Source organism: Cyprinodon tularosa, unplaced genomic scaffold (assembly GCF_016077235.1).
Source record: "Cyprinodon tularosa strain WSP-4 unplaced genomic scaffold, ASM1607723v1 ctg746, whole genome shotgun sequence".
Taxonomy (NCBI): Eukaryota; Metazoa; Chordata; class Actinopteri; order Cyprinodontiformes; family Cyprinodontidae; genus Cyprinodon; species Cyprinodon tularosa.
Window position 1 is genome coordinate 295,511 of NW_024039503.1, and position 26,368 is coordinate 321,878.

Genomic DNA, 26,368 nt, shown 5'->3' on the forward strand with positions numbered 1-26,368 from the left:
CTATTCAAAAAAGAGTATTGTTGCTTTATAAAAAGGAAAGTTTTAAGTCAGCCTTAAAAGTAGAAAGAGTGTCTACCTTAAGGACTAAAACTGGAAATGTATAAATAAATTTTGAAAGCCTGCAGATTGAACAAATCAGATTTAAATAAGATGTTTTTATTCATACTTTTTACTTTGAGTTATTTAAAAGAATTAAATAGTTCTGTCACTCTTTCTGAAGTCTTTAATAAGTTCCAAAGTGATCTGTTGAAATTTAAGCAATGCAATGTAAGCAATCTAAATTAATGATCTAAAAACCTTTCATTAGAATTTAATAAAAGAGTCTGGGAGGGTGGAAACTGCCACTAGGCTGGAAAGATGAATCATCTTTCTCTGATTTTCTAATTGATAAATAATATATTAACAGTCTCCTCATACATGAGAGAGAAAAAAACAGGAAAATAGAGACTCTTAAAAAGCCATAAATTTAACTATCCGGAGAAAATGATTAATAAAAAATCAACAAACTATATGAAAAATAAAGGACTTTAATAACATGTTAGAAGTCTTTTAGGAGAGGGCGAAGTATAATAAATCTAGTGTCATGTTCAGTGCAGAGGTCCGCAACGTTTTTAAGGGTTTTTACATCAGGTTCAGGACCTTTTGAAGAAGATTTAACCTGCTAAACCCAGATGGCTTAATTCATACTTTTTACTTGTAAAATTATAATATTTTTTAAATTACTTAAAAGAATTAAATAGTTCTGTCACTCTTACTAAAAAATAAAAAAAAGAGGAACAGTTCCACAAGTTTTAGGTTTTATTCAAACTTCTCTAATAAAAGTACCTAATAAAATAGTTACATATAACTATAACAATTAATCTGGGATTAATCTTTCATTTTTTTGTTGGTGTTTTTTTATTGTTTCTATGCCTGGCCTAGGCCAGGGTGTGCAAAAAAACATCAGCACCACCTTAAGTTGAAGAGAGAAGAAACATCCAAGATCATCCTCAAAATTCACTGGAAAAAATTTATTTTTCGAGGAGTGAAAGTAAAAATGTTCATATCATGTATTTTTGTCATACTTTCCTGACTGTTGTATTAATTGATTACAACTTAGTTACATTGAATCATTGCTGTTTACTTTGAAACTACACAGTTAGTTGCGTGTCTAACACATAAAGTGATGGAAAGTTACTCAGAATCCAGGGAATTGTGGCTGCAGTCATGGGCGCAGCTGGAGGTGAATTTTTTAGACATGCCACAACTGTGAAAATGACTGAGGGGGGAAACAGATCGCTGCTAGATTATTATTAATTGTATGTCCATTAAAATGCTACATTAAAAAGAAAACATTTAACAAATATTTAAAATATCTGTACGTTTATTTTTATATTTTTCATTTTAAAACCGGCTTTTGGGCTATCATGATTAAGTTCATCAATATCATTTGCTGTGTTAATTTGATGTTTATTAAAAGTTGTATTTAGGTTCAAAAATGTAATTATTTAATTTTGGGATGTCTGTGTATTGACACTTTTATCAAAGAGTCCAAGGTTACATTTAAGGTGGTAACTAAGTTTATAAACAATAAAATTTTCGGAATAATACAGAAGTTGACCCTCTAAGACTCAGCCCCTCCTCATTTGCATAATGAGGCAGAAATGCATGAAGAAATTTAAAAACAACAGGCAGAAATAGCATGGAAGAAATAAAGAGAGTAATAAAAATACAAAGCAAGAATAAAACAGACAAAAATATTATAACATGCACATAGATACTTAATAAGTAATTAATAAATAAAGTTGAAGATTATAACGGACAATAAATAAATAAGGTAATTATTACAAAGCCAAATAAATAAAGAAGCTAAATAAAAGAGATATATACATTTATCTCCCACAGTATAATTTAATTTCTACCTACATTTATTTATTTATTTATTGCGTTGGGGGGGATTCATTGTATGCTTATTTATTTACCGAGCATTTATTTCTTTATTTATGTATGTATGGTAGAGCTGGCAGTAGTCGATATAAAATAAAAGTGTTGCAGTGGCCTCTGTAAACCAGAGGGTGGCGCTAATGCAACTCAAATGATGGCAAAAGCCAAACTTGGGAGAAGAGAAAGAAGTGTCATGGCCGCGCCCTGAACGATTCCTCTGAAGAATTCCAAACAGTTTTATTTTAAGACTTCTTACTCTTTTAAAGCCTCATGATGAATTTCAAAGACTTGATGAAGTGGAACAGCAGAGTGTCCGCGCTTTACGCGGTGGGCATCTGGACCATGCTGGGCTCCTACGCTTATTTTAGACACACAGGTCGTTATACTGATCCAGAAGGTGAGGGAAATTTCCGTTTTCAAAGTGTCAAATTTTTTTGCGTCAGTAACATGATGATAATTTAAGGATTTCTCCTGTTTTGGTGGATTTCTACCTTAGCTGGCAGCTAGTTTCCTGATGATTAATTAGCCTGATTGGGAACTTCAATAAGAACTTATCTAATTTTAAAATATTTTCATTTTACAGTGATTCTGTTAAAGCTGTCAGCACAAATGATGATGGATCAATAAAATAAACTCTTACCATTAATTCGTCTTTATTTGTCTGTTCTTTGGCTTTAATTTATGCTTTTAAAACCTAAAAACTTTGCTTCATGTATTATTGTATGTATTTATATCTCTGATATCAGAAACCTATAACTAAACTTTCTTTTTCCATTTTAGTGAGTAAAGAAATTGAAGACATAGAAGAACCCAACAAGCAGATCTATCAAACCGCTCACTCCAAAACAGTCATCATCTACAAAAACAAGGAGGACTTTGTCCCATACAGCACCAGAATCTACAGTTTCATCAAGTCATTGACTGGAGGACCTGGAGACGGCACTCAATAGCACCTGGACATGATGTGTCGTGATGAAAGAATCTACATGTGGCGCTATATTGACACTTTGCTGCTGTGTTTGGGTAGCCAGAGGACTGCCAGACATTTTGTTGTTGTCTGCCAAAAAGAAATCACTAAACAAAATGACTCAGTTTCCATAGAAACATTAATATTTGAATAAATCTCTATTTAAGATTTCTGATATGTTGCTTTGTTTCTAAAGAGTATTGTATAAACTCTGAGATTAGAAGGGTTAAACAAATGTATTTATGTTAAGACATGTTGATTATGGAAAAAAAAACCTCAATATTTATAAATTTACAGCCTAGGATTAAATATCAGTAATTTAACATTGTACCTTATGGTGCCTTTTTTCATCCTACTTCCTTTAGAAGCGACAACAAACTGTTTCATATGCGTCTGCTTAAACATAAACCTGAGCTTATTTCACCTGGTAGTTAAGAATTATAGTCAGTCAAAATATATATTAGTTTGTAAAATCTGTGCATTACTACCTATTTTATTTATTTGGGATCAAATCGCCTCTTTGACCAAATCTGATTGTAACCCTCAGTCATAGAGCATGAAGGTGAAACACCTAAAAGAATTCAGTCATCAATTTTTGAAACGTGAAAAACGAGTGTATCTTTTTTTTTTTTTAAGAACAAAAAGTGAAAACCTTGTTAATCTGAAGGAGATTGACTTTTATAAATATAGAAGAAAATAGAATACAATAGACAAACAACGCATTATTTGATTCAGGAAACCTGTTTTACATCCCATCAGGGCATTGTTAGTTTTGGATTTTTTTTTTTATTTTTTTTTCAAATACTCTTTGATGTAATCCAAATCAGTGTCTAAATCTTTTAATACTTCCATGCATGAACCATCAGAGGCAAAGTTAGGAAGTTTATTCTTTGGTCACCTTATGCCAAGGAGTGCTTGGGGTTGATGGCCTGCTGTAACACCAAGATGTGTCTGAAGTTGTCGTGATTTAAGTCCAGCTGTTCCTTTCAGGGTAAATGGAATCAGGATTTTGGGAATTACAAGAACCACCAAGGAGACAGGATAGAAACTGAACTTTTTTGGCTGAAATGAAAAGAAATATGTTTGACATAATCGAGCATAAAGAAAATTAATCTACTTTAAAGCATGGTGATGGTAGAATAATGCTCTGTTGTTGCTTCTCTGCCAGCTGTACTGAAACATGACTCAGATTAAAAGTGTGGTAATTAAAAAAGATGGATTGGTTTTCTTCAAGTTATTTTGCAATGGCTGTAGGAACCTGGTTAAACTACAGTTTATGGTTGTGGTTCTCAACCATTTGAATATGCATGAATATGGAAAGTGTGGAAAAGTAGTTAAAATCAAATGCTGTAACTGTGGTGGAGAACATACAGCTGGATATTGCGAGTATGAAGTGAGTAACAGATCTAATGAGATAATAAAAGTGAAATTCAAGCTCGGAATAAGTTATGCTGAAGCTGCAAAAATAATCCCATCCCAGTCAGAAAGACCTAAAACCAACAGTAGTGCAAATGACAAGTGCAAAACCTCTGGAGGAGAGCCCAACATTGCAAAAGGCTTATTGATTCTTAAAAAGAAGGATTTTGTACTTTTTATGGTAGAGGTAACCAATTGCAGTGCACAGACGACAAAGAAAACCGAAAAAATAACAGTGAAAGCTGCAGAAAAGTCTCTTAAAGTGAAAGATTTAAACTGAGAAACGATTGAAAGTATGATGGGAAAACGAGAAAGACAGTCAGAAACAGGCAGAGGGACATAAGCATAAAGACAAACTAGTAATTATGAGGATACATTTGATTATGTATTTCATTATGTTGTGTTAAAACATACAGTTAGGAATTTTTTTTTTAAATTTTTTTCTGGGGTGAGTCTTGTTTCCTGTTTCCATGTTTAACTCCTTATGAGTTGGAGGTGGTAATGCACTTTAACTAGTATGCCAACCGCCATAAAACCTTAGAAGAAGTAATGCTGCAACATCTAAAGATGCAGGGCAGTGCTACTTGAGGAGCTGGATTGAGAGCCACAAATTTGTGCTGCTGTCGTCTGCATTTTAAAACACTCAAAAGAAAAATGTGAAATGACTGGATTTTTTCAAAGCATGACCTTTAATGGCTTTGGTATCCTCATTGCTACCAGAAACCAAGGTGTGGATTGTTGTTGTTGTTCAGAAGTCCACCGCTAGAGGTCGACAAACTACCACTGACAACTGGAAGCAGTCGGAAGCTGAGCGCGTGCTGTCCAACAAAAACACAACAATGAGAGCGATTATCCAGAGGGTGACCAAGGCGAGGGTGACAGGTGAGCTGGAGTTTAGAGTCAGCCGAGCTGACAGATGTGAAATCTGTGACTGACTGAGCAGAGAAATAAACAGGCAGCCGGTAACTGCACACAGCGGTTAGCTTAGCTAGCCGGTTAGCATTAGCCTTCCCATTGAAATGAACGTAGCTGGAAGCTAACTGGTAGAAACTGATCAGGACTGAGAGGGAGATGGCCAACTAACCCCAGAGAAATAAGATTTATTGTTTCTGTTTCTGACTTAGTTCGTTCTAAATCATTTATGGTTATTTTTATGTAACAAAATATTTATTTACAAACTCCAGTTAGTAATGAGGGTGGAAATTTATATTATCTGTTACCATGTCAAACAAAATATTTATTTTATTAATTTAAGGAAGTGACTGTGAGAGGTTAAAACTAAAATAAAATATAAAAAACCAAAAAGTAGAACAAGAAAATAAAAAGATAATGGGAAATATAAACTATTAATAATAGTTAATTTTAAATAATATTTTGTTATAATCAATATGCATCACTAAGAGCAATATATAAAAAAAGTAAAAAAATAAGAATCTATGGTAATAATGATAATGTAATAAAATTATATTAAAAACAATCATTCATTACTTTAAAGGAAAGGAATAGCTTGGAGGTCATTTTTAATAATTAGCAAGATGATAGATCATATAGAACTGAATAACATTAGAGATTTATTTGGACGTTTGGCCTCAGCTAAGATTCTTATGATCTTCCAATAATACATGGAAGAGTTTATCACAAAATCCATTAACTGAAATAGACAGTTTTCTGACTAAATTTTAAATCTGAGGATTTATTTTAAGACAATTATGAAAAAAAGGTGTTTTTTTGGCATTCTAGTTCAAATTTAAACAAATTCCTAGTTGTTAAATTTAAAAAGAGGGGGAAAAAAGGAAAAAAAGTGAAGATCCTGCCATTTTTACAATGAATCTTGTAACTATTTTATGCCATATTTATGTGTTCTTTTGCCTTACATGTCAGGAATTTAGATATTATCTAGAATGGAGGTCATCAACAGGGGGTCCGCGACCCCTAGGGGGTCCACGAAGGTACTGCATGTGGGTCGCGAAAGTTTTGGTTTATTAGACTTTTTTTTTTATATTCCCCCCCTGCAATTTTTACCACTAATTGAAATGTCTTTAAATCCACATTAATATGAATTCAACACACTGTAGTAAACAGATAAATGGAGGCAGAAGATGTCTTTCAGTCATCAATGCATACATTCAGCGACACACAGGAGCTCTTTCAAGCTGGGCACCGTTTCATTCACAACACCTGTCCCATCAACCAGGAATCAGAATCAGAAATACTTTAATAATCCCAGGGCGAAATTACTTTCGTTACATTACTCCATCTGTAATAGACTCTAGGACCAGTTTGATAGAACACAATTTCATACAATATATAATTAGGGGGTCTCTGCTCCATCTCACCATCAGTTTAGGGGTCCTTAGATAAGAAAACGTTGAAGACCCCTGCTCTACAGAGTTGAAAAGCATAAAGGCAGAGTGTTAATGAACAGAAGCAAAGGACTAAATTTGACTGCGAATGTTTAACATTAATTCTTCTGCAAATTTAGATATGGAAGAACCAGCCTGACTTCCTGCTGTGCATTTAGCAGCTTAAAAACATTTTCAATCTCTCCTATCTGTCAGCTTAGTATTAGCTTAAATGTTCCATCTTTTAATGCTCAGCAATGTATTTCCTTACAGTACATAGAGACTGAAACCTCCCCCAAGCTTAACACTTTACCCCATGATAAATTTAAAGTAGTTAGAAGGAACTAAAGACGTTCTTTCCTGCACATCCAGCAATGTGGATTAAAGTAGATGATGTTAAATGGGGAGAGGCATTTAAAAAAGTTCAATATGTGAAGAACAGACACTAATTAAGATGACTAGCCTTAGCTCCATGCAGTATCTGAAGCATCAGGCTGTCTGCAGAAACACAGGAAGCCTCTGGAACAGCATCTCCAGCGCCACACAGAATGGGACATGAGGCAAATGTTTGTGGCGCCAATTGTTGAACTCCTGGGTGAGTCCATTTGTCTATCATCCCGCAGTGGGAGAGGAAGAGGTCAGCTCCATCGGACGGGGAATCTGCGTCCTGCTCGGGATTTCTGTGGACGACACTCAGAGAGATGCCGAGTACATGTGAGGGCGGCTTACTTTGCTTTCTAATGCGGGGTTTGATGCTGCAATGTTGCCTTAGCACTTTTTCACTCTTTGCTCTCAGGGTCCGGAAGATCCTGAACCTGCGGCTGTTTGAGGACGAGAACGGCCGGGCTTGGGCTAAAAGCGTGGTGGAGAGGGACCTGGAGGTGCTGTGTGTGAGCCAGTTCACCCTGCAGTGCATCCTGAAGGGTAACAAGCCGGACTTCCACTCAGCCATGCCTGCAGAACTCGCCCAGCCCTTCTACAACAGCATCCTGGAGAGCATGAGGAGCGCCTACAAGCCTGAGCTCATTAAAGGTGTGTGTGTGTGTGTGTGTGTGTGGGGGGGGGGGTTCTCATCCAGAGACCAGGCTCTGAATGATCGCTCTTAAAGGAATACTCACCTACTGGTTTAATACTAGATAAAAACATCTGATCATGATAATACAAGATAATATACAACAAGTTGAGCAATGAACAGACATCTAGAGACGTGCGCCATCTGCTGGCAGTACCACTGAATTGATGCAGCTAAATAGAGCTGACTGCCCTGAAACGCACTGTGGTGTCTTCTATAGGGTGATGCTGATGCTTGAACTAATACAAGATTTGAGTTGCTTTGTTTATGGTTGTGATTAAACTAATGTTTTAGATCCTCCTCATGTTAGAAATAAGTCAGCATCTACTCCAGCAGTAAAGCCACAGCTCGGCGCGGTAAAAGACCGACCGGATCTACAGCAGCTCTAACCCTGAAATCCCACATCCTCCGTCTCCGCTCCGCCCCGCTGCGTTCCAGACCGCCTGTGCAAAGTAAAGCCTACAGCCTCCGCCGTTCCTCCCGTCTTGCTCCGCTCTTAAATTCATAGGAGCAAAACATGCAGAAATTAACGCTTAATTAAATATGAAATATATAAAAAAAAAAACATCAGCATCCAGCATATTTGCAGTTTCTGCCCAAGAATTTTGTTTTTGTTGTGGATACAAAATAGCTTTTTTATGAACTCTTATTTCTAAACTCAACATCTCTTCATCCGTTCCTGCAATAAAAAGTGTTTTTTGACATGATTTGATTAAACTTTTAAGCCTCTCGGTAATCCATCTGATGGAGATGAGAAATCTGCTTCCTGGTAGGTTGAAGAACAAATAGTTTGCATCCAAACTTTTAAATAAACGCTGTTAGTTTTTTGTAATGTATAACAATTATGCTGTAATCTGTAGTTACCGATCTGTCGTCACTATATTTTAATCTGACCAACCAGATCTCCTCGCCATTCTTTTTCCTGTTTGATGTGATTGCTATTGCGGATCTTGAGCTGACCGGACCGGTGCAAAAATAGCTCTGCTTCGTATTTTGACGGTGACGGACGGAGAAGACGTACGTGGACGGTTACGTGTGGAGGAGTAGTGGTGGATTTGGAACAGCTCTCATTGATTAACAGGGCAGACAGGTACTCCGCACGACGTATGTGAGCGGGGAGGAGTGCTGACTGAGAATGTGGAATCTGGGGGTAAGTTCAATTCATTTCACTTCTATAGTGCCAATTCACAACACATGTCATCTCAAAGCACTTTACAGTTCTCCAGATCATCCAGTCAGATTGATTCAAAGTTTTCTATCTAAGAGAAACCAGCTGATTGCATCGACTACAAGGCAATCCCTCACATTAAGCATGCTTGTAGCGACAGTGGAGAGGAAAAACTCCCTTTTAACAGGAAGAAACCTCCAGCAGAACCAGGCTCAGTGTGAGCGGCCATCTGCAGAGGCCGACTGGGGTTCAAGGAGACAGAAGCAGAGATACAGCAAGTTCTAATTAGGGATGTCTGATGCAACTTTTTCATTTCCCAAAAAACAACTATACTGTAGCATTGAGTTTTGATCAGATACGATATAATCATACTTAATTTTACGACTTATTTTATCGTGTGAAATGGGTACTTCCTTGTTTACCCGTCGCACACAGGTGCAGTTCCTTATCTCCGGTGACTTGGCGTTGTTATGGTAACTGTAAACAAAGTGCTTTATTAAGTAAGAAATTTAGCAAAAATAGAGTTTAAAAAACAAAAATAAATGATACACCACCAAGACCAGGTCATCCTTTAGAAAAACGTTGCAACTGGAATGAGCTACCAGTTGATTGATTTAAAAAGTAATACAGGTGAGACTATACCCCTTTAAGGTTGCTAAGGCAACTGATCTGTAGCAGCTGGGAGGAAAGGATGGAGAAGTTATATGGAGGAAGGAAGGTATTTCATTGTTTGAATCTTTTTTATATAGAAAACACAGCTCCGTCGTTTAATGAGATGAGCTGCTGTGGTCCTCACTTAGAAAGGGCCACCTCACCATGACAACACCACCACCAGAAGGAGGTCAGAACTGTTCCAAGGTGGCAGGATGGAGCCGGTGTTCTTGTGGCTGAAATCGTGGCTCCTTGGAAAAGCAACATTTTCTCTGATCTAGTTTTATTTGGTGTGGGTGAGTCTGTCCGAGTTGTTCTCTGCTGATGCTCACGACCATCTGCTTCAAGGTTCCACCTGAAACCCAAACCCTCATCCTAGTTCCGACCCTCTGTTTAATCTGAAGGGTGTCATCTACTCCATCTGGATGCAGTCAGCTGTAATTGTCTCACCCTCTTTGTGTCCTTGAGCTCTGGAGAGTTTAGTTTTTCTCAGAGCCTTCCGGATTCAGACTCCTCCTCTTCGCTCATTGTTGATGCCTCTCCTCGTTGGCGCCATGTTGGCCTTAGCCTCTCCAGCGGCGCTCACACTTGGAATGATCCGTTAATCATTAAATAGATCCAAAGCAACCTGCTACACTGGAAAAAAAAATCAAAATCTAGATAAGTCATTTTCCTTTAAAATAAGTGCATTGGTTCTTGGATTGAGGAGTTAAAAGAGACATTTTGCCAAGTGGAACAAAACAATTTACACTAAAAATAAGTAAACAAATGCATTGTCTCATTTCAAGTACATATTATCTAATTATCTTATTATAAGAGTAAATATACTCATCCCATTGGCAAACTATCTAATTTTTACTTATTCCTAGTTTGTTTTTTCCAGTGTACTTCCTGTTTCTGCGCAATCAAGTTTAGATTTAAATCATTTAGAGAAAGAAAAAAGTTTTATTTTAATCAGGTCCTGATTTATTAAACTCCTGAAGTGGAACTGGGGGTTTCTTCTTACCATGATTCTCTTAATGAACACTTTTCAGTGTAAATAATGTGTAAAATAAAGCTTCATCCTGCATTTATTGACATATCAGAGAATATTTATTTTTCCACCTGGGAAGATTCTGATTAAGATAATAATCTGACCCCATCCTGATTGATAAAGTGGAATCAGATTCTTATTTCCTCACTAATTGACATCAGAAGTAGGAATATTTCTCTTTTATTCAGAGAAGCTCCTTTCCTGCTGTTTATTTGCCGTCTCGGCAGGCAGAGAGGTGGATTACAGACGCAGTGATGAGCTGGCGGTGAACTGGGTCAGCCCACTAGGGAGCAGGTGAGGAGGACACCTCGTCCCAGCATGGGAGGCGTAAGCCTTTCTAATTAGTGCCCCCCCCCTCACCACCAGCTCTGGGAGGAAAAATTATGATGCATCAGTTCTCCAGCATGGCCCCAGCTTCATTGTGCAGATGGTGTCATCAATCTACAGAAACCTGAGAAAGAAGAACAGTTGAGCTGAAACTTCCTCTCCCTGTCCTGCTCTTTATTGTTTATCCCACACAAAAAAACAAAAACAAACCGCTCATTTGGAGACTAACTGAAAACATTTACAGGAAAAAGCATCTAGTTCATGATTTTCCATTTTGTTTTTTTTCTAGATGGGAAGTTTGGGGCCTACATGCAGGTCCACATTCAGAACGATGGTCCAGTCACCATTGAGCTGACATCCCCGGCTCGTCCCACAGACCCCAAACAGGTAACATTCAAACACTTGGTTCTGCATCAGCTAATGATGGATAGCAGTGAAGAATGACCTAAACTTAATTTCGCTAATTTGAATCGTTTCATGGTATAGACAGGGTTTCCGCGGGTCGTTAAAAATCATTCAGTTTTCTACATGAAGCCCTTAATTGGCAATAAAATTCATTAAATGTGATTATCGTGTCATTTAAAAGGATTTATAAAAAAAAAATCTGATTATAAAAAAAATGTCGTCAGATATATTATATCGCGATATATTTGCGCAGAACTCGTAAAGCCGTCGATCAGAAAAGAAGCTCGAGGCGGAGAATGGTAAATGGCATGTACAATTTAGGAGACTTGACCAAAGCGCTTTACACTACATTTATTCACCCATTCACGCACACACTCACACACTGATGGTGGCAAGCTACATTGTAGCCACAGCTGCCCTGGGGCTCACTGACAGAAACGGCGCCACCGGGCCCTCTGACCACCATCAGTAGACAATGCAGGTGAAGTGTCTTGCCCAAGGACACAACGACACTGAAAGTCAGAGTTGGGGCTTGAACCGTCAACCCCTCGATTTCAGGGCAAACTCCTACATCCAACGCCACTGTCGCCCCAGTGGCGTTGGAGAAAAAGCTACAGAATGGGGAAAATGCATATTTCAACAAGTAGGCTGGAAAATGAGGAACTCGGGACATGGATGCATATATATACATATGTATGCACATATATATATATATATGTGTATTTCTGTATACATATATGTATATATGTATTTACATATGTATATATATATACGTATATGTGTATATATGTATATGTGTATATATATATATGTATATGTGTGTGTGTGTATATATATATATATATACATATATATATATATATATATATATATATATATATATATATATATATATATATAAGGTATAATTTTTATGCATCAACAAGTACCCTTATATATATGTACTTGTTGATAGCATTAAAATTATTTCTAAGAGCATTAAAAAGCATTGATAATATAATAATATAATATAAAATTTGCTTTGAACAATAATGAAACCAAATTCATTTCATAGGTTTTTGTGCAGCAAAAAAGCTTCTGCTAATTCATTGTTTTTGCTTGTCCACATAAAGGTCAGCTTAGCTGTATTTGCAGCAAAACTTCAATTTTCCCAACTCCAGCAGCTGCTGCTTTTGAAATTTTAAACATTTGTGCAAAGTTTCTAGGGGAAAAACAGGGCGTACAATTTGTCTTTTTTTTTTGTAAAGGCCGTACTTTATCAGGCAGTACGCATTGCTAGTTAAGATCCTGCATCAGACTCAGTAGGCGGGTCTAGAGGCGCTCTCAAACCCAGAGGTCTGACTGGCTGCTTCTCACTGAGAAAGAGTTTGTTCAGATTTTCCATTAGCATCATTAGCATTGCATGGAAACATGGCTGCAGATGTAGAAGAAAAAAATGGAAATGTTCATGGTTTGCAGCACTTTCAATAATTATAATACTTTCACTAATGTTATTAGATGTTAGATGTGCTTTAAATATAAATAAATATGCATGAAGCTTATTGTATGAATAGGTTTGTCTTTAGATTTACAGAGAAGGAAACTAACGCTGTCCTTCAGTTTTACCTTATCAGTCACAGGGCTGTCTGTGCTGCATGCGTGACAAGGAGCTGGTGTGGGCTGCAGATGATTGATGGCACAGACCCATGAATGCTGTCTTCAGGGAGCTTTCTGCTGCATTTCTCCTCTTGGGAGCTGATAATGTTTTAATCCCAAGAACGCTTCATAAAACAGGATACCTGCTCCTCCTCTGAGCCCACTGCCACATCAGAATGAGTTCAAATATATTCAGATGTTGCTGCTGAAAGGCAGCTCTGTTTGTTTTCTCTCCACAGGGATATAAACTGGTTTCACTTTATGCTTCTAAGATTGAAGAATGATCTGGATGTTTAATATCTTTTGTAGCTGCCAGAATTATTTGCACACAGGGCTGTTTCTATAAAATTCCACAAAGACCAGAGATGTAGCCTTGGTGAAAAATGAAGTGCATGGATTATTTTTATTTACAAATAGAACCGTATGTTTCTGCTTTAGCAAATACCACTGAGCTTCTATTTAACAATGAATAGTGGCACCCTCTAGTGTATGGCAGTAACATTACAGCACTGAAATAAATTGTTTTCAGCTGACTTTATCAATTAATCGGATGGAATCAATTTTATTTTAATAAAACATTTATTGAAAATGAATCCTAGGTTTATTTTGTTTCCATAATGAGAGCTGAGGATTGTGCTTTTTTCTTTGTTGCTTTTTTTTCCTTTTTGGATTCCAATCAGCCACTTCTGTCCAGGAGCCTTGGAGCTTAGCTTTGCTTTTTCATGGTCTTAAAATAAAAAAAAATATCTTTTAAATCTGGCATAAGCAGATTTAACTTCAAAGAAAAGCAGAAATGTGTATCAAACAGGAAATCCTTCATTCTTGCATCTCTATAAGTTTCCTTAGAGAAGCTGAAAAAGAAGCCACCAGATTTAAAATAAAGGTCTCCAGCTCTGCCTGCTAACTGAAGGAAAACCTTCAGACGGTTGTGCGGAACAATTCCGCTGCTTCGCTTCGGAACGGCTTTGTCTCCCCTCTGGGCTCGGGTTGTTTCCCTGAAAGGATTGGATATTTAGGCAATCGGCAGAATTCTAATCCTGTCTGTTTGGGATGTTTTCCAGCAGAGGCCAAACATGAGGGATAAAAAGGCCGGCCAAGAGGCCCAGCTTGGCACGGAGTTTGCTTTGGGAGGGGGAGATGTTAAAGCTGCAGCCAAACAGACACTGTTCCTTTCTTTCCATGAATCAGGCATGGAGTCCCGCTCGGGGTCGAGCTGACAGTAAACAATGGAGGCGATGAAAACCATCCTGTTTGTGTTTTGTGTTTGGGAGGCTGCTGGAAGCTGCAGCAGCTTCTCTGTTGGTTCGTCTCTCAGGGGTTATGTAATGTTTCGTCGTGTTAGCGAAAGCTTTGAGAAAGATCTGCCTGGGATTCAGAGTTTAACGTCTGTAACTTTAAAAAAAAAACAACAAATATGTTTACCTCTGTGATCTAATCAGAAAGTTACATCATCATCAGAGACAGCAGACCCGCTTTCCTACTTTAAAGTTTTTGTGCTCTTTGAATAATGTAATTTGTTACGCAATGCTTTGGGTTTGGGTGATGACTTTAAGTCTCAGAGAGCCATTAAAGTTTCAGAATCCGTGAGCTCAGATGTCTGGAGACGACTACATCAGCTCTCTGTCACCATGTTCCTGAATTGATGAAGACAAAGAGGAAAATATCGATTTAAAACTGGAGTTAGTGTTGTTGTTTGCTTTAAAACTTGCATCAGTTAATCTACAGTTTTTCTTTGGCCTGTAAATAGAAATGTGTGAAATATAGCTGTGAATTTTTGATATTGAAGTGTTTAGGAACCGCTGTGGGGGATCCAAACAGCCACAGATTACAGACCCCTGGATGAACCGAATGAATTATTAAAGATGACATCATAAACTTATGGATCATGTTGCAACATTAACTTTTTGACCCATCAAGTTATGACAAAATATTTTGTGTTGTTCAATGGAGGTAGCTAAATCTGTGATAGAACGTTTAGTTAGGGTGGTGTAGAAAAAAGGATAGAACGTCTCAACATCCGCCTTGACCCCTAAATCCCTCAGTCACTATATAGAGAGGGGACTATATAGTGGACTTTATAGTTAACTCAGTTAACTGACCGATCGGACAGATGATCAATGCTTTTTGCTCCCCGTTGGTCACGTAACTCCGCCTACCTGCATGCACCATCTTTGCTCTTGCACAGCAATCTGGGATATATCTGCTCATCTAGTGACCACGGATGATCACTACTTTTCAAGGTGCATTGTGGGAAATATCAAGTCCACTACTTTTTCATCCACTAGACGTTCAGGCGAACCTTTAATAAAGCCTAACCGCTGTAAAGTGCACTATATAGGGATTGGGGCGGACATTTGTCATATGCCTTTGGGATAAATTAAGATGTGCATTCTGCTCTTGTTATCTGTTCATAAAGCTTTAATCTACCCACTCATCCATCCATCATCCATACTTCCGTCCATCCGTCCATCCATCCATCCACACATCTGCCATCCACCATCCATCCATCCATCCATCCACACATCTGCCATCCACCATCCATCCATCCATCCATCCATCCACACATCTGTCCATCCATCCATCATCCATACTTCCATCCATCCATCCTTCCATCCATCCATCCACACATCCGTCCGTCCATTCAGCCATCCATCCATCCATCCACACATCTGTCCATCCATCCATCCACACATCTGTCCATCCACACATCTGTCCATCCATCCATCCATCCACACATCTGTCCATCCATCCATCCATCCACACATCTGTCCATCCACACATCTGTCCATCCATCCATCCATCCACACATCTGTCCATCCATCCATCCATCCACACATCTGTCCATCCATCCATCCACACATCTGTCCATCCACACATCTGTCCATCCATCCATCCACACATCTGTCCATCCATCCATCCATCCACACATCTGTCCATCCATCCATCCATCCACACATCTGTCCATCCATTCATCCTTCCATCCATCCATCCACACATCTGTCCATCTATCCACCCACACATCTGTCCATCCATCCACCCTTCCATCCATCCATCCACACATCCGTCCATCCTTCAATCCACACATCTGTCCATCCATCCACCCACACATCTGTCCATCCATCCATCCTTCCATCCATCCATCCACACATCCGTCCATCCTTCCATCCACACATCTGTCCATCCATCCATCCACCCACACATCTGTCCATCCATCCATCCTTCCATCCATCCATCCACCCACCCATCCATCCATCCATCCATCCATCCATCCATCCATCCATCCATCCATCCATCCATCCTCGTTTCCTGCTTTATATTCTTTATAACCTTTTGTGTTAAAGTTTGGCCTGTCCGTCCGTCCGTCCATTCAGCCATCCATCCATCCTTCCATCCATCCACACATCTGTCCATCCATCCACACATCTGTCCATCCATCCATCCACACATCTGTCCATCCATCCATCCACACATCTGTCCATCCATCCATCCATCCACACATCTGTCCATCCATCCATCCATCCACACATCTGTCCATCCATTCATCCTTCCATCCATCCATCCACACATCTGTCCATCCATCCACCCACACATCTGTCCATCCATCCACCCTTCCATCCATCCATCCACACATCCGTCCATCCTTCAATCCACACATCTGTCCATCCATCCACCCACACATCTGTCCATCCATCCACCCTTCCATCCATCCATCCACACATCCGTCCATCCTTCAATCCACACATCTGTCCATCCATCCACCCACACATCTGTCCATCCATCCATCCTTCCATCCATCCATCCACACATCCGTCCATCCTTCCATCCACACATCTGTCCATCCATCCATCCATCCACCCACACATCTGTCCATCCATCCATCCTTCCATCCTAGCTAGGAGCTAGGCGGAGCGGGACATGCATCTGGCTGTTGTCAGGTTAGTAGGCCCTAGCTGTCAGGTCATGGTGTCGCGCGCACTGATACGAACAGAGAGAAAATAGGACCAAGTGATAACGACGTGTGACTTTTTCCACTACAATGTTTTTGGGATGCAAAAATATCGCTCTTTTGAACACATAATGTTTTGGGAAGAGAAACGTTTTATTTCGCTGGGTCTAGCAAACCTGCCGGACTACTTTCGGCTTGACCAAAGCTGGACGAGAACTCTGCTCACAGGATGCTGCCAGGGGTAAGTCAGTGTGATTGCATGACACTGGTGATGGGGATGCCATACAGATTCATGTCAAAAATCCCGAACTATCCCTTTAAAGATTAAAAATAAAAGTGTGATTGTTTATTTAAAATCCTCAGCTGTCTGGTGCATACAATCTGTGGCAATCTCCCTCCATTGTCATGTTTCTTGTTGTGTTTCTTCCTGATCTTTCTGTTTTTGTATCACAATCCTGGGGTGTAAGTTTGAAATCATGAAGCCTTTATCACCTAACGAGGACAGGAAGTGCTTTTACTTCCGAGGCAGAGAGTTGTTTCCATGTTGCCGGCTGTAAAACTGCCATCAAACCTTAATATCTTCTTCCCTTTCAGAGCAAACACTTTAAATTATTCAAAGGAAAAGAAAAGAGCCACTTTTATACTGCTCCATTCAAAGGATGACACAGATTTATTTACAGCTGTGTTTTGTTAAATGGCTGTAGAGGTAAAGTGAGTTCTAAATGTTTTAAAGATGGAAGTGGATAAAATGTGAACTTATGAACTGTTTCTCCTGTTTCAGTTTTCAAAGTTGGAGAAGCAGCAGCTAAGAAAGGAGAAGACGTGTTCTAAAGGACCCTCAGAGTCGGGAAGGGAGAAAGGATCTCTGCGACCCAGAGCGGATCCCAGCGCCAGCAGCGGGGCGGAGGATGACGTGTCCTCAGACAGGGAGCCGTGATGGAGCAGGGTGAGGATGAATGGTACGGATAGGAAAGTCAATCATTATGGATATCAGAGGTTATTGAACGATCTTAGGAGATCTTTGGTCTGCTGTTCAGTCAGTTTAAAACTGGACCTAAACTTTATATGAACTTTTCATTAATTGTTTGCTTTACCACTGCATAATAAAAAAACACCAAATGAACACATTGAGCCAACACTGTTGTTGTGTTCAACATCGCCTCTGCTGTTGGGTGTGAGAACCAAATGTTAAATTGCTAAATTAAAAAAAAACATAGTAATGTAAAAAATACATAATAAATGGTTTATTGAATGCTGACCATTCACCAGCTGGTAATAAACTATGGGATTCAGCAGGGAGCCTGGAACGCTGAGCAAAGGGAGGTATGCTCCCGCAAAGGCCAGAAAGCTGCTGGCTAGTCTGACGCGCCTAAACAGTCCTCTCCAGCGTCTCCAGGGCAGCTGATCCAGACAGATCCCGCTGCACAACTGGGACAACCCTGAAGGGCTGGTAACAGTGGGTTGGTAAACAGTCCAGGCCGGCCTTCACCGACTCGTGCATGGCAGCTAACACCCGACCATCTGAGGAGAGACATGACAATGCTCTCATGTTCTGCCAACAGGCGTGCAGCTCCTTCGGAAACCCCTCTGATGGAGGTACAGAAAAGGGAGTAGGAGCTCGTTCTGCACCTGAAAAAAGCTTTCCTGGAGTCAGATACCTCACCTTGTGGGAGTTCCAGCTGCAGCTCCTTCAGGACCATAGACAATGACCTCCCACATGGAACTGTCACCAGCCTCTCCAGCAGCACTCTAAGACGAAAATGAACCAGTGTCAGAGGCTTGAAAGGACCCTGACTCCGCCTCATTTCTAAAATGAGAAGCAGAAGCAGCCAGAGATATGATGTCATCCTCTACAACCAGTTCTGGAATGGGTGGGGAAGAGAACCCAGCCACTTGAACAAGGCATTAGACTAAGGTGTCTGCAACAAGGTCTTTATCACGGTCAATTCCGCCAACAAATGCTCCACCCTTGTGGACATTCCCTGGTCAAGTTTGGCCCGCTTCCTCCTAGAGAGGGGCAGGAGTTCTCAAACAGCGCCTCCAAAAGGTGCTCGCATCCAAGACAGGTAGGACGAAGGTCATTGCCATCCTCTGCCTGCAGGGCAACCCCACAATCCATGCAGCTGTGGAGCCATCAATGTCGAAGGTCAACAAGGCTCAGCCCAATTAAGAAACGTTTTCAGCTAATGTTGGTGATTTTAAAGTAATTTTGAGTGATAAATAATTTTTTTTTGCACTTGCCCGGCGGGAAAATGCAATGAAATTTGTACTCTCCCGACAATAAAAACTACTTGCCCAAGGCGATCGGGCAATGGTTAACATCGAGCGCTGTATATAAATGTATTCTTTATTGTCCCAAAATTTAGAAAATTTCTCTAAAAAAAAAAAAAAAAGCCTGTCTTAAAATCTTTTTTTTTCCATTATCTTCTGCAGGCCAGTTAGTTATACGTCAGCCTAAACACCTAAATCCGGCCAATCATATATCAACGGTCATCTGTCAATCACGTTTTTTCGGTCATCGCATCTTGATTCATATGTCGCAGCTAATATACGTAACGGTCGAAATAACAATTACTGTATTTCCTTTCCCATTGAGTTATGTCCCAGTGTTCAAGGGGATGGACGTGCACCACTCGGAAGAATATTGAAATGCAACGGTTAAAACGGCCATTTCCCTACGACTTTAGGTTGAGCGTAGGAGCGAGAAACGCTGCCGTTCCCAATAATAACACCGCAGGCCAACAAAAAAGGCTGCAAAAGATATGTTGATATTGGGAGAGGGGGCGAAAAATACTGACATCACTATATCTGTGTTAATTGTGCTCTGGTGCTCGCTGGGTCCATAAAATGAACTAAGTGGTTGAATTGTGGAGAATCTAAGCTTTCCAATGATGTCTAACATGTCTATAGTGGTAAAAGTTTTACCTGTGGAATTTTCATGCATTCTGAGTTATTCTCAAAACCTCAAACCTAAAGAGATTAATAGAAAACTGGTATATATTTTTTGTTTATGTTTGTTGTGTTTCATCCTTATGACTCCAAAAAGTATGTTTTAGAGTCTGGGTACCATTAGTCCATTACTTACTTACTGATTACTTAAGAAAAACTCTTCATCTGGATTAATCGTTTCAACCTTAGTCTGCTTTTATTTACTTAAAATTAGGTCAAACCCACAGAAACAAACATAGACTCTGGATTATTACCTTTAAGAATAAGTGAAGCAGCCCTAGTTCCATTACTCTCTTAAATATAACTTTAATAGTTCCCTTCCATTTGTTACGTCAGCTAATTGCTCTGCAGCCTTAACAGTCGCCCGCTTCCCACATCTCCTCTTGCTGCCTCTGTCCTCTGATTCTTCAGTTGTTGACATTTCAGGGAAACTTAGCAACCGCCACGAGAGACGGATCTGTTTGTTTGTTTGCTGGTTTCGCTGAGCGCCAGGCCGAGGCCGCGTTCCAGTTCATCCAGTTAGCAAATAGGATTTGTTTGCCACCGGGAAGCGGGTCGTTTGAGATGGACAATCTGCTCGGGTTTCAGGCTGCTCAGATCTTTCATTTACCGGCAGATGTTGAGTAACGATCCGTTCTGACATGTGGAAGCCTCAGCTTCTTACGTGGAGGGGAAGATGTTTAATAAGTGGATGATTTGGATGCTGATCTGTGGGCCTGCTGTGGAAGAGGCGGACATGCAGGGAAGAGACGAGTTAAACAAAGGAAGCTGGTTATCCTGAGGTTTGCTTTGCATGACTTAAACATGAGCAGTGAGGGTTTTTCCTCTCAGTGAGTCATACTTAGCAGTCCTCCTTTATCTTCTCCCCTCTAGCTTCCAGCTGGGATCATCATTCACCCCAGCCCTCCTTTCTGTTTACATCAGTAGCTACTAGGGGTGTAAATAATAATCGTTTTGTATCGATGCATCGATCCAAAAGCCGACGATCCGATGCATCGACACGTCCGCAAGATAATCGATTCATGTTTTTTTTCTTCCTCCGGTCTATTTTTATCCATTTGCTCCTGGGCGTAATTCTCCCTCCCGTGCTGCGGTGCCGCTAAACTTATTTTGCCCTCCTACCGCGCTTCCTGGTTATACTCTTACAGCAGTTTGTTGCAGCAAGCTTCACACAGACATTTTTAAATTATGCTCAGTATTGAAGCGTGGTCTGGGCTACACGCTGTGGGTCTAGATACGGCCGAGGCGGAGAGGAAATGGGGGCGAGTTTAGTCCGACGACGAAGGGACAATGGGGCAAAAAGAGCGGAGATTCAGCTGGAAAAAGGGTCCCAGCGTTCTCGCGCACCTCGCTCATCTAGCGGGTCAAACTTCACGAGTTGTTTTCCGCAATTTCGGTCATAAAAACAAAACAAGCCGGCCTCCTGTCTGGTGCACTGTTTGCAATCAGCTACAATCTGGGAGAGGTGCAGCGGAGCGTCTCTCAAGGGGGCGGTGACGCAACACTCTGGAGCCTTCTTCTTCTTCTTTTTAATTGCGGTTGGCAAACAACTTATAGGTGCATTACCGCCACCTTCCAGAATGGAGTATGGACCAGACAAACTATTATATTCTCCCTAAAATACCCGTTCTTTCTAGAAAATTAAAAATACTACCAAAAACTACATCCCCAGATGACCTTTGAAACAATTTCCTTATATGTAGTTTATTTTTATTCCTGTCTAACTCTCTACGCAACATCTCTCTTTCCTGAGTATATTTATTACATTCTAAAAAAATATGTTGGACAGTTTCTCTGGAGCCGAGGTATTGCATTGAACTCATTACACTGATATTGTGCAGTATTCTTGCAGTATTTTTTGATGCAACTTTTCTACTTCTGTTATTTGCTGTTGTTTCTAAAGAAAATGCATAATGATATTACAGCTTTCATTGATTTATTTCAAACTTGAAACTTTGTTTAGCCTGTAAGGTGTAAAAAAAATAATAATAATAATTAAAAAAAATTAATCGATTAATCGAATCGAATCGAATCGTGGTGTATTCTTGAGTATCGAAAATAATCGAATCGTTGGGTCAGAAAAATCTATACTGAATCGAATCGCCATGATGGATGTGATTTACACCCCTAGTAGCTACTGACTGTCCACCTGGAGCCCCCCCCCCCACCCCCCCCCCCCCAACCCTGTCCTCACATCAACCCCTCCTTTTCCATCATATTAAACCCCTGAGTGTCACTGATGTCTCAGTGAGGCTCTGCTGTGGATCTCTGATGCTGGAACATTTAGTCTCACACCTTGCTGCACGCAGAAAGACGTAAAGCTGCACATGCTGTATGGGTATCACTGTCTGATGGATTTAAGTAAGGGTTTAAGTTCAACGTTTATTTGCTTGTCGTTTAGAAAAGATTTATGGAAATAAATAAGAGTGGTTAAAAGGTAAATCGTTTCTAACCTCACCTAAAACACTTTTTCGTAAGGGGGAGCATCTAGAACTGAGTTAATAAAACCTAAACGGACATGTTGAATGGAAACTAAAAGCAGGGAGAAATAGGGTGTCTGCTAAACACCCTATTTCTGCTAAACTTTCTTTGTATTGTTTTTTTTTTCTATCATTGAATTTTTTTCAAATCATTTTATTTATCCATCTAAGCTAACTGTCGCTACGTGGGTACATTAAGGGTGTTAAAGGGATTTACCATTAGATTCAACAATAGACTTTGTTTGAGAGACATTTATACAGTTAATATACTGTCAACTGCTTAAATATCGTCACATGGAAATTGCCATGTTTATGCTGCGATGCTTTGTGGGACTTTTTCTACCTTTTCTTAAGAATTCAATTCAGTTTATTTATATAGCGCCAATTCCCAACACATCACCTCTAGGCACTTTAGAGACACAATACAACCAGATCATAGTCAGATTGATTTAAAGTTTTCTATCTAAGGAAAGCAAAGGAAATACTGAATGGACTGAAGGCAAAATGAAGCCAACCCTGCAAAGAAGGGTAGAAAACCACTGAGCATGAATTCAATTCAATTCAGTTTACTTCTATAGCGCCAATTCACAACACGTCATCTCAAGGCACTTAACAGTTCACCAGATCATACATATAAATTGATTTAAAGTTTTCTATCTAAGGAAAACCAGCTGATCCCTCACACTAAGCATGCTTGTAGCGACAGTGGAGAGGAAAAACTCTCCACTGGCTGATGACGTTTCACAAGTACAAGAGCACATGAGAACGCACAAGTACACATATTGAGAAACAGCCTTAGGGAGTGGCGGTGAAAGCTTGGCACTGTTTGAATCCAAAGCCAAACTCTTCCGGCCTTCTTATTTTCGCGGACATCGAAGTTTTTGGTTTCTTAACCTGGCGGTTCTCGTTTATACACTTTCTAATCCAGAGTGCATTTATTGTTTTGAGTTTGGTTAATTTTTCAATGTAAATCTTCTTAGACTTTCTCCAGATTAGTAACTGAATCATTTCAAATAACGACTGTAATGATCTTTATGTTCTGTTCTCTTCTCTTCTGATCCAGATTGAGAACAAAGTCTGGACCGGATTGTGAACCGAGTGAACTCAGGAAGAACTCTTAGACCCATTCATGGACCGACATGCCTCTGTTCAGAGATCTCCAACATCCAACATGGTTCCTTCCTGCTATTAGCAGACGCTCCGATCAAACAGGACAGACTGAATGAGGCCCAGTAGCCTTTTTGTCCCCAGTGTCCTTGTTTCTGTTTGTCCTCCTCAAGCTGTCTCTGTTGGATTCTCTTCTCTCTGTTTAATATCCGGATCCTCTTGTCTGACACAACACTGACTATACCTGACCACCACCTCCTCACTGGTACCTTTGTTCTTCCAAAGGCCTGTTTAACGTTGTCACCAGATTGTTTGTTCTGGGATCAAACTGGAATGTCTCTGTAACCAATAGAGACGCTAATAGATGCTTTAAATAACAGCCTCCTCATCCTGATGGCCATGTCCTGGTTTTCTTTCTGCATGCATGGACACATCTTGTTTTTTTTTTTTTGCAGACTAAGTAACTAAATGAGCCCAGCAACATGCAGCCGTCACCTCGGGAGCTAATTAGCTGAAAAATGGAGGCAAAGCCTAACCGAACAGAAGAGCAGAAGCTGTTTCTTAATTATTGTTCATGTGAAAATGTGTGAGCAGATCATTTTAAGTTTTGATCAAATGAATTTTACCGTGAGATATTTGGCCGTTTGTGTAAAGGAGGCATCCGGAGAGACTTTAGGCTCTTCTTTTGGAAATCAGTTAGTAGCACCTAAAAAAAAGAAAAATTCTTTGCTTTTTCCTTGTTGCCTCCTTAAATATGGAGTGAATTTTATTCCGTTATTGTTGCAAGCAAAGCAAAGATACATTTCTATTGGACTGGATGGAGAGTTAGCAACAGCTTTTTCTTTGTCAATGTGTGCATCGCTAGTGAGACTTTGAATTGGGCTTGAAGTGGCAGATGTGATCTGCAAAACACATATATATGAAATTTGCAAAAAACATAAATATATGTATGTAATAAAAAATGAAATATGAAAGATAAATTCAGAAACAAAGAATCTGAAAAAACAGCACTCTCTTTTTCTTTTAAAACATTTTACTAGGTCTCATTCCTGGATTTTTTTTTTCACATTTTAATTTACAAAGTATTCTTTGCATGCAACAATATCGGAACAAAATTCACTCTATATTACAGAGAAGAAAGGATGTAGAATCAATAAAACACGGCATTTGATGCAGCCTTCCCATCCTAATGCTGTCCTGTTGTCTTCTGGTTGAGCTGAAGGTAGATTTTATTATTGGATAAACATTCAAAGCGTTTTGTGTTTAGGTTTCTTTATTGATTTTGTTTTTCCCTTTGGAAGCAAAATGCTTTGCAGCCTTTCAACATTTTATGGTCTAACTACCAAAGAACTTTAGTTGATGGCAGAGCAGCACAAAACAATGCCTTATTGTGAAGCTGGTTTGATGCTTTTCCACATTCTGTTCACAAATAAAGAACATTAAATATATTGTGTTCACAGCCCTCTTTCCCTTGATTTCCCTTAAAAACATCCCGTATTTAGAATTGCTGTTAGAAGTCACCTGGTAAGTAAACATAGTCCATCTGTGTTTAGTTTAATCTCACTTTAAACACAGCTGTTCTGTTTCTAGACTCCAAGGTTTCTTAGAGAACATTAGTGAACAAACGGCATCAAAAAGACTAATGAAGACAGGAAACATGTCAGGTAGAGAGATGTAGAGGTTAAAGCAGGGTATCCTAAGCATTGAATACCTCCCAAAGCTCTGCCTCCATCCATCACCTGAACATATAAAGGCGTAGGATCTCCTGAGATTTGGAGGTCCACAGGAAATGGCAGAGAGGCAACCAAAAGGCCAATGGTAACTCTGGAGGAGCTGCAGAGATGCATGGATCTTGAGGACTGTAGCTGATGACGGAGTTATGCAGTTAAATACTGTTGTAACTTAAGTTAATCAATTATTTCCAAGTCAAACATTTTAGTTACAAACCTTATGCTAAACTAATGAGACTCGGCTAATAAGCTACTATGTTCACAAAGAAGGAAAGGAACTTTAAAATGGTTAAAAACCCGTATCTTGAAGAGTTTAAAATTAGGTGAAATCAGGTTTAACACAAATATAGAGCAGATGTAATGTTCAAATCAATTCACAATATAAATCCAAGAGGTAAATTAAACATTTAGTAAAATAACATTGTATTAAAGTAATCAATAAAATCAATACAATTTTATATCATTGATTCTGAAACTTCTGTAATTGTTCATAAAGGACTAATTAAAATCGGGACCTTTTTAGCTTTTCGGTTTATTGGGTCAATGGAGCTAACAACGAGCGGACACAAGGGAAATCATAATAAAGGAACATTCAGACAGGTTTGGAGACGCTAGTGACACTAAAAGTTCAAAGCCCCACAGCTCTCGAACTGTTGTAGCAAGAGGTCTGATATTTTCTGCATTTGTGATCGACAGGATGTAGGTCAAATGTAATACAATGAGACATGCCTATTCTCAAGCATGTCTTTATTACTGCTGTTCAAAAAAGACCTATCATTTTCAAGAAGGTTATAATTTAGCAATATTGAGCATTTCAGGAAAGACCAATGTTAAAGACCAATGTTAAATAGCAGCTCCAACATGTTAGTCATCATGGAAGACAATGTTGTTCCTTATGGTATAACAATAGGAGACTAATGTAATTTGTAAATAATGCCTTTGTTAAAGTAGGGCCAGAAGAAAGCTGTTCAAAATGCAAAAAGCCGTGTAGTTAAAAACCTGAACGGAACTGCTGTTTGAGTAAAAGCTAACAGTTTAACACACAAAAGGTTCTCTGCATACTTTTTACTTTTCATTTTATTATTATGAAAATAGACGTTGGCCTCTCGTGATCAATGATTTGATTAGTTTTTTAAAACTTTTTTTTTTGTCATAGCCATAAATAGGTCTACATTGTAAAACTTCTCGCGATCGACTGAAACTCAGCCCGCGATCGA

The 26,368-nt window shown here is 39.4% G+C and overlaps 2 protein-coding genes across 3 annotated transcripts; both read left to right on the forward strand.

Moving 5' to 3' along the window:
• The first annotated feature begins 2,090 nt into the window (after positions 1 to 2,090).
• LOC119773138 (small integral membrane protein 26-like) lies at positions 2,091 to 3,065 on the forward strand. The gene is made up of 2 exons (XM_038269972.1): positions 2,091 to 2,320; positions 2,704 to 3,065. The coding sequence occupies exons 1-2, from the start codon at positions 2,194 to 2,196 to the stop codon at positions 2,871 to 2,873; spliced, it is 297 nt and encodes a 98-aa protein (XP_038125900.1). The 5' UTR covers positions 2,091 to 2,193; the 3' UTR covers positions 2,874 to 3,065.
• Positions 3,066 to 5,039: 1,974 nt separating this feature from the next.
• On the forward strand, positions 5,040 to 24,874 carry dtd1 (D-aminoacyl-tRNA deacylase 1). 2 transcript variants are annotated; one of them, XM_038269974.1, is made up of 6 exons: positions 5,040 to 5,188; positions 7,272 to 7,362; positions 7,445 to 7,680; positions 11,189 to 11,286; positions 17,667 to 17,844; positions 23,378 to 24,874. In XM_038269974.1, the coding sequence occupies exons 1-5, from the start codon at positions 5,146 to 5,148 to the stop codon at positions 17,820 to 17,822; spliced, it is 624 nt and encodes a 207-aa protein (XP_038125902.1). In that variant the 5' UTR covers positions 5,040 to 5,145; the 3' UTR covers positions 17,823 to 17,844; positions 23,378 to 24,874. The 2 variants fall into 2 exon arrangements, with proteins under 2 accessions (XP_038125902.1, XP_038125903.1); XM_038269975.1 differs by having other exon boundaries at positions 17,667 to 17,831.
• The last annotated feature ends 1,494 nt before the right edge of the window (positions 24,875 to 26,368 follow it).

What these genes read in the sequence shown, in the direction of transcription:
- dtd1 (XM_038269974.1), top strand. Translation starts at nt 5,146, where the DNA reads ATGAGAGCGATTATCCAGAGGGTGACCAAGGCGAGGGTGACAG. An exon ending in GACCAAGGCGAGGGTGACAG is followed by an intron (nt 5,189 to 7,271) that starts GTGAGCTGGAGT and finishes ATCATCCCGCAG; the next exon opens with TGGGAGAGGAAGAGGTCAGC. An exon ending in CAGAGAGATGCCGAGTACAT is followed by an intron (nt 7,363 to 7,444) that starts GTGAGGGCGGCT and finishes CTTTGCTCTCAG; the next exon opens with GGTCCGGAAGATCCTGAACC.
- LOC119773138 (XM_038269972.1), top strand. Translation starts at nt 2,194, where the DNA reads ATGATGAATTTCAAAGACTTGATGAAGTGGAACAGCAGAGTGTCCGCG. An exon ending in TCGTTATACTGATCCAGAAG is followed by an intron (nt 2,321 to 2,703) that starts GTGAGGGAAATT and finishes TTTCCATTTTAG; the next exon opens with TGAGTAAAGAAATTGAAGAC.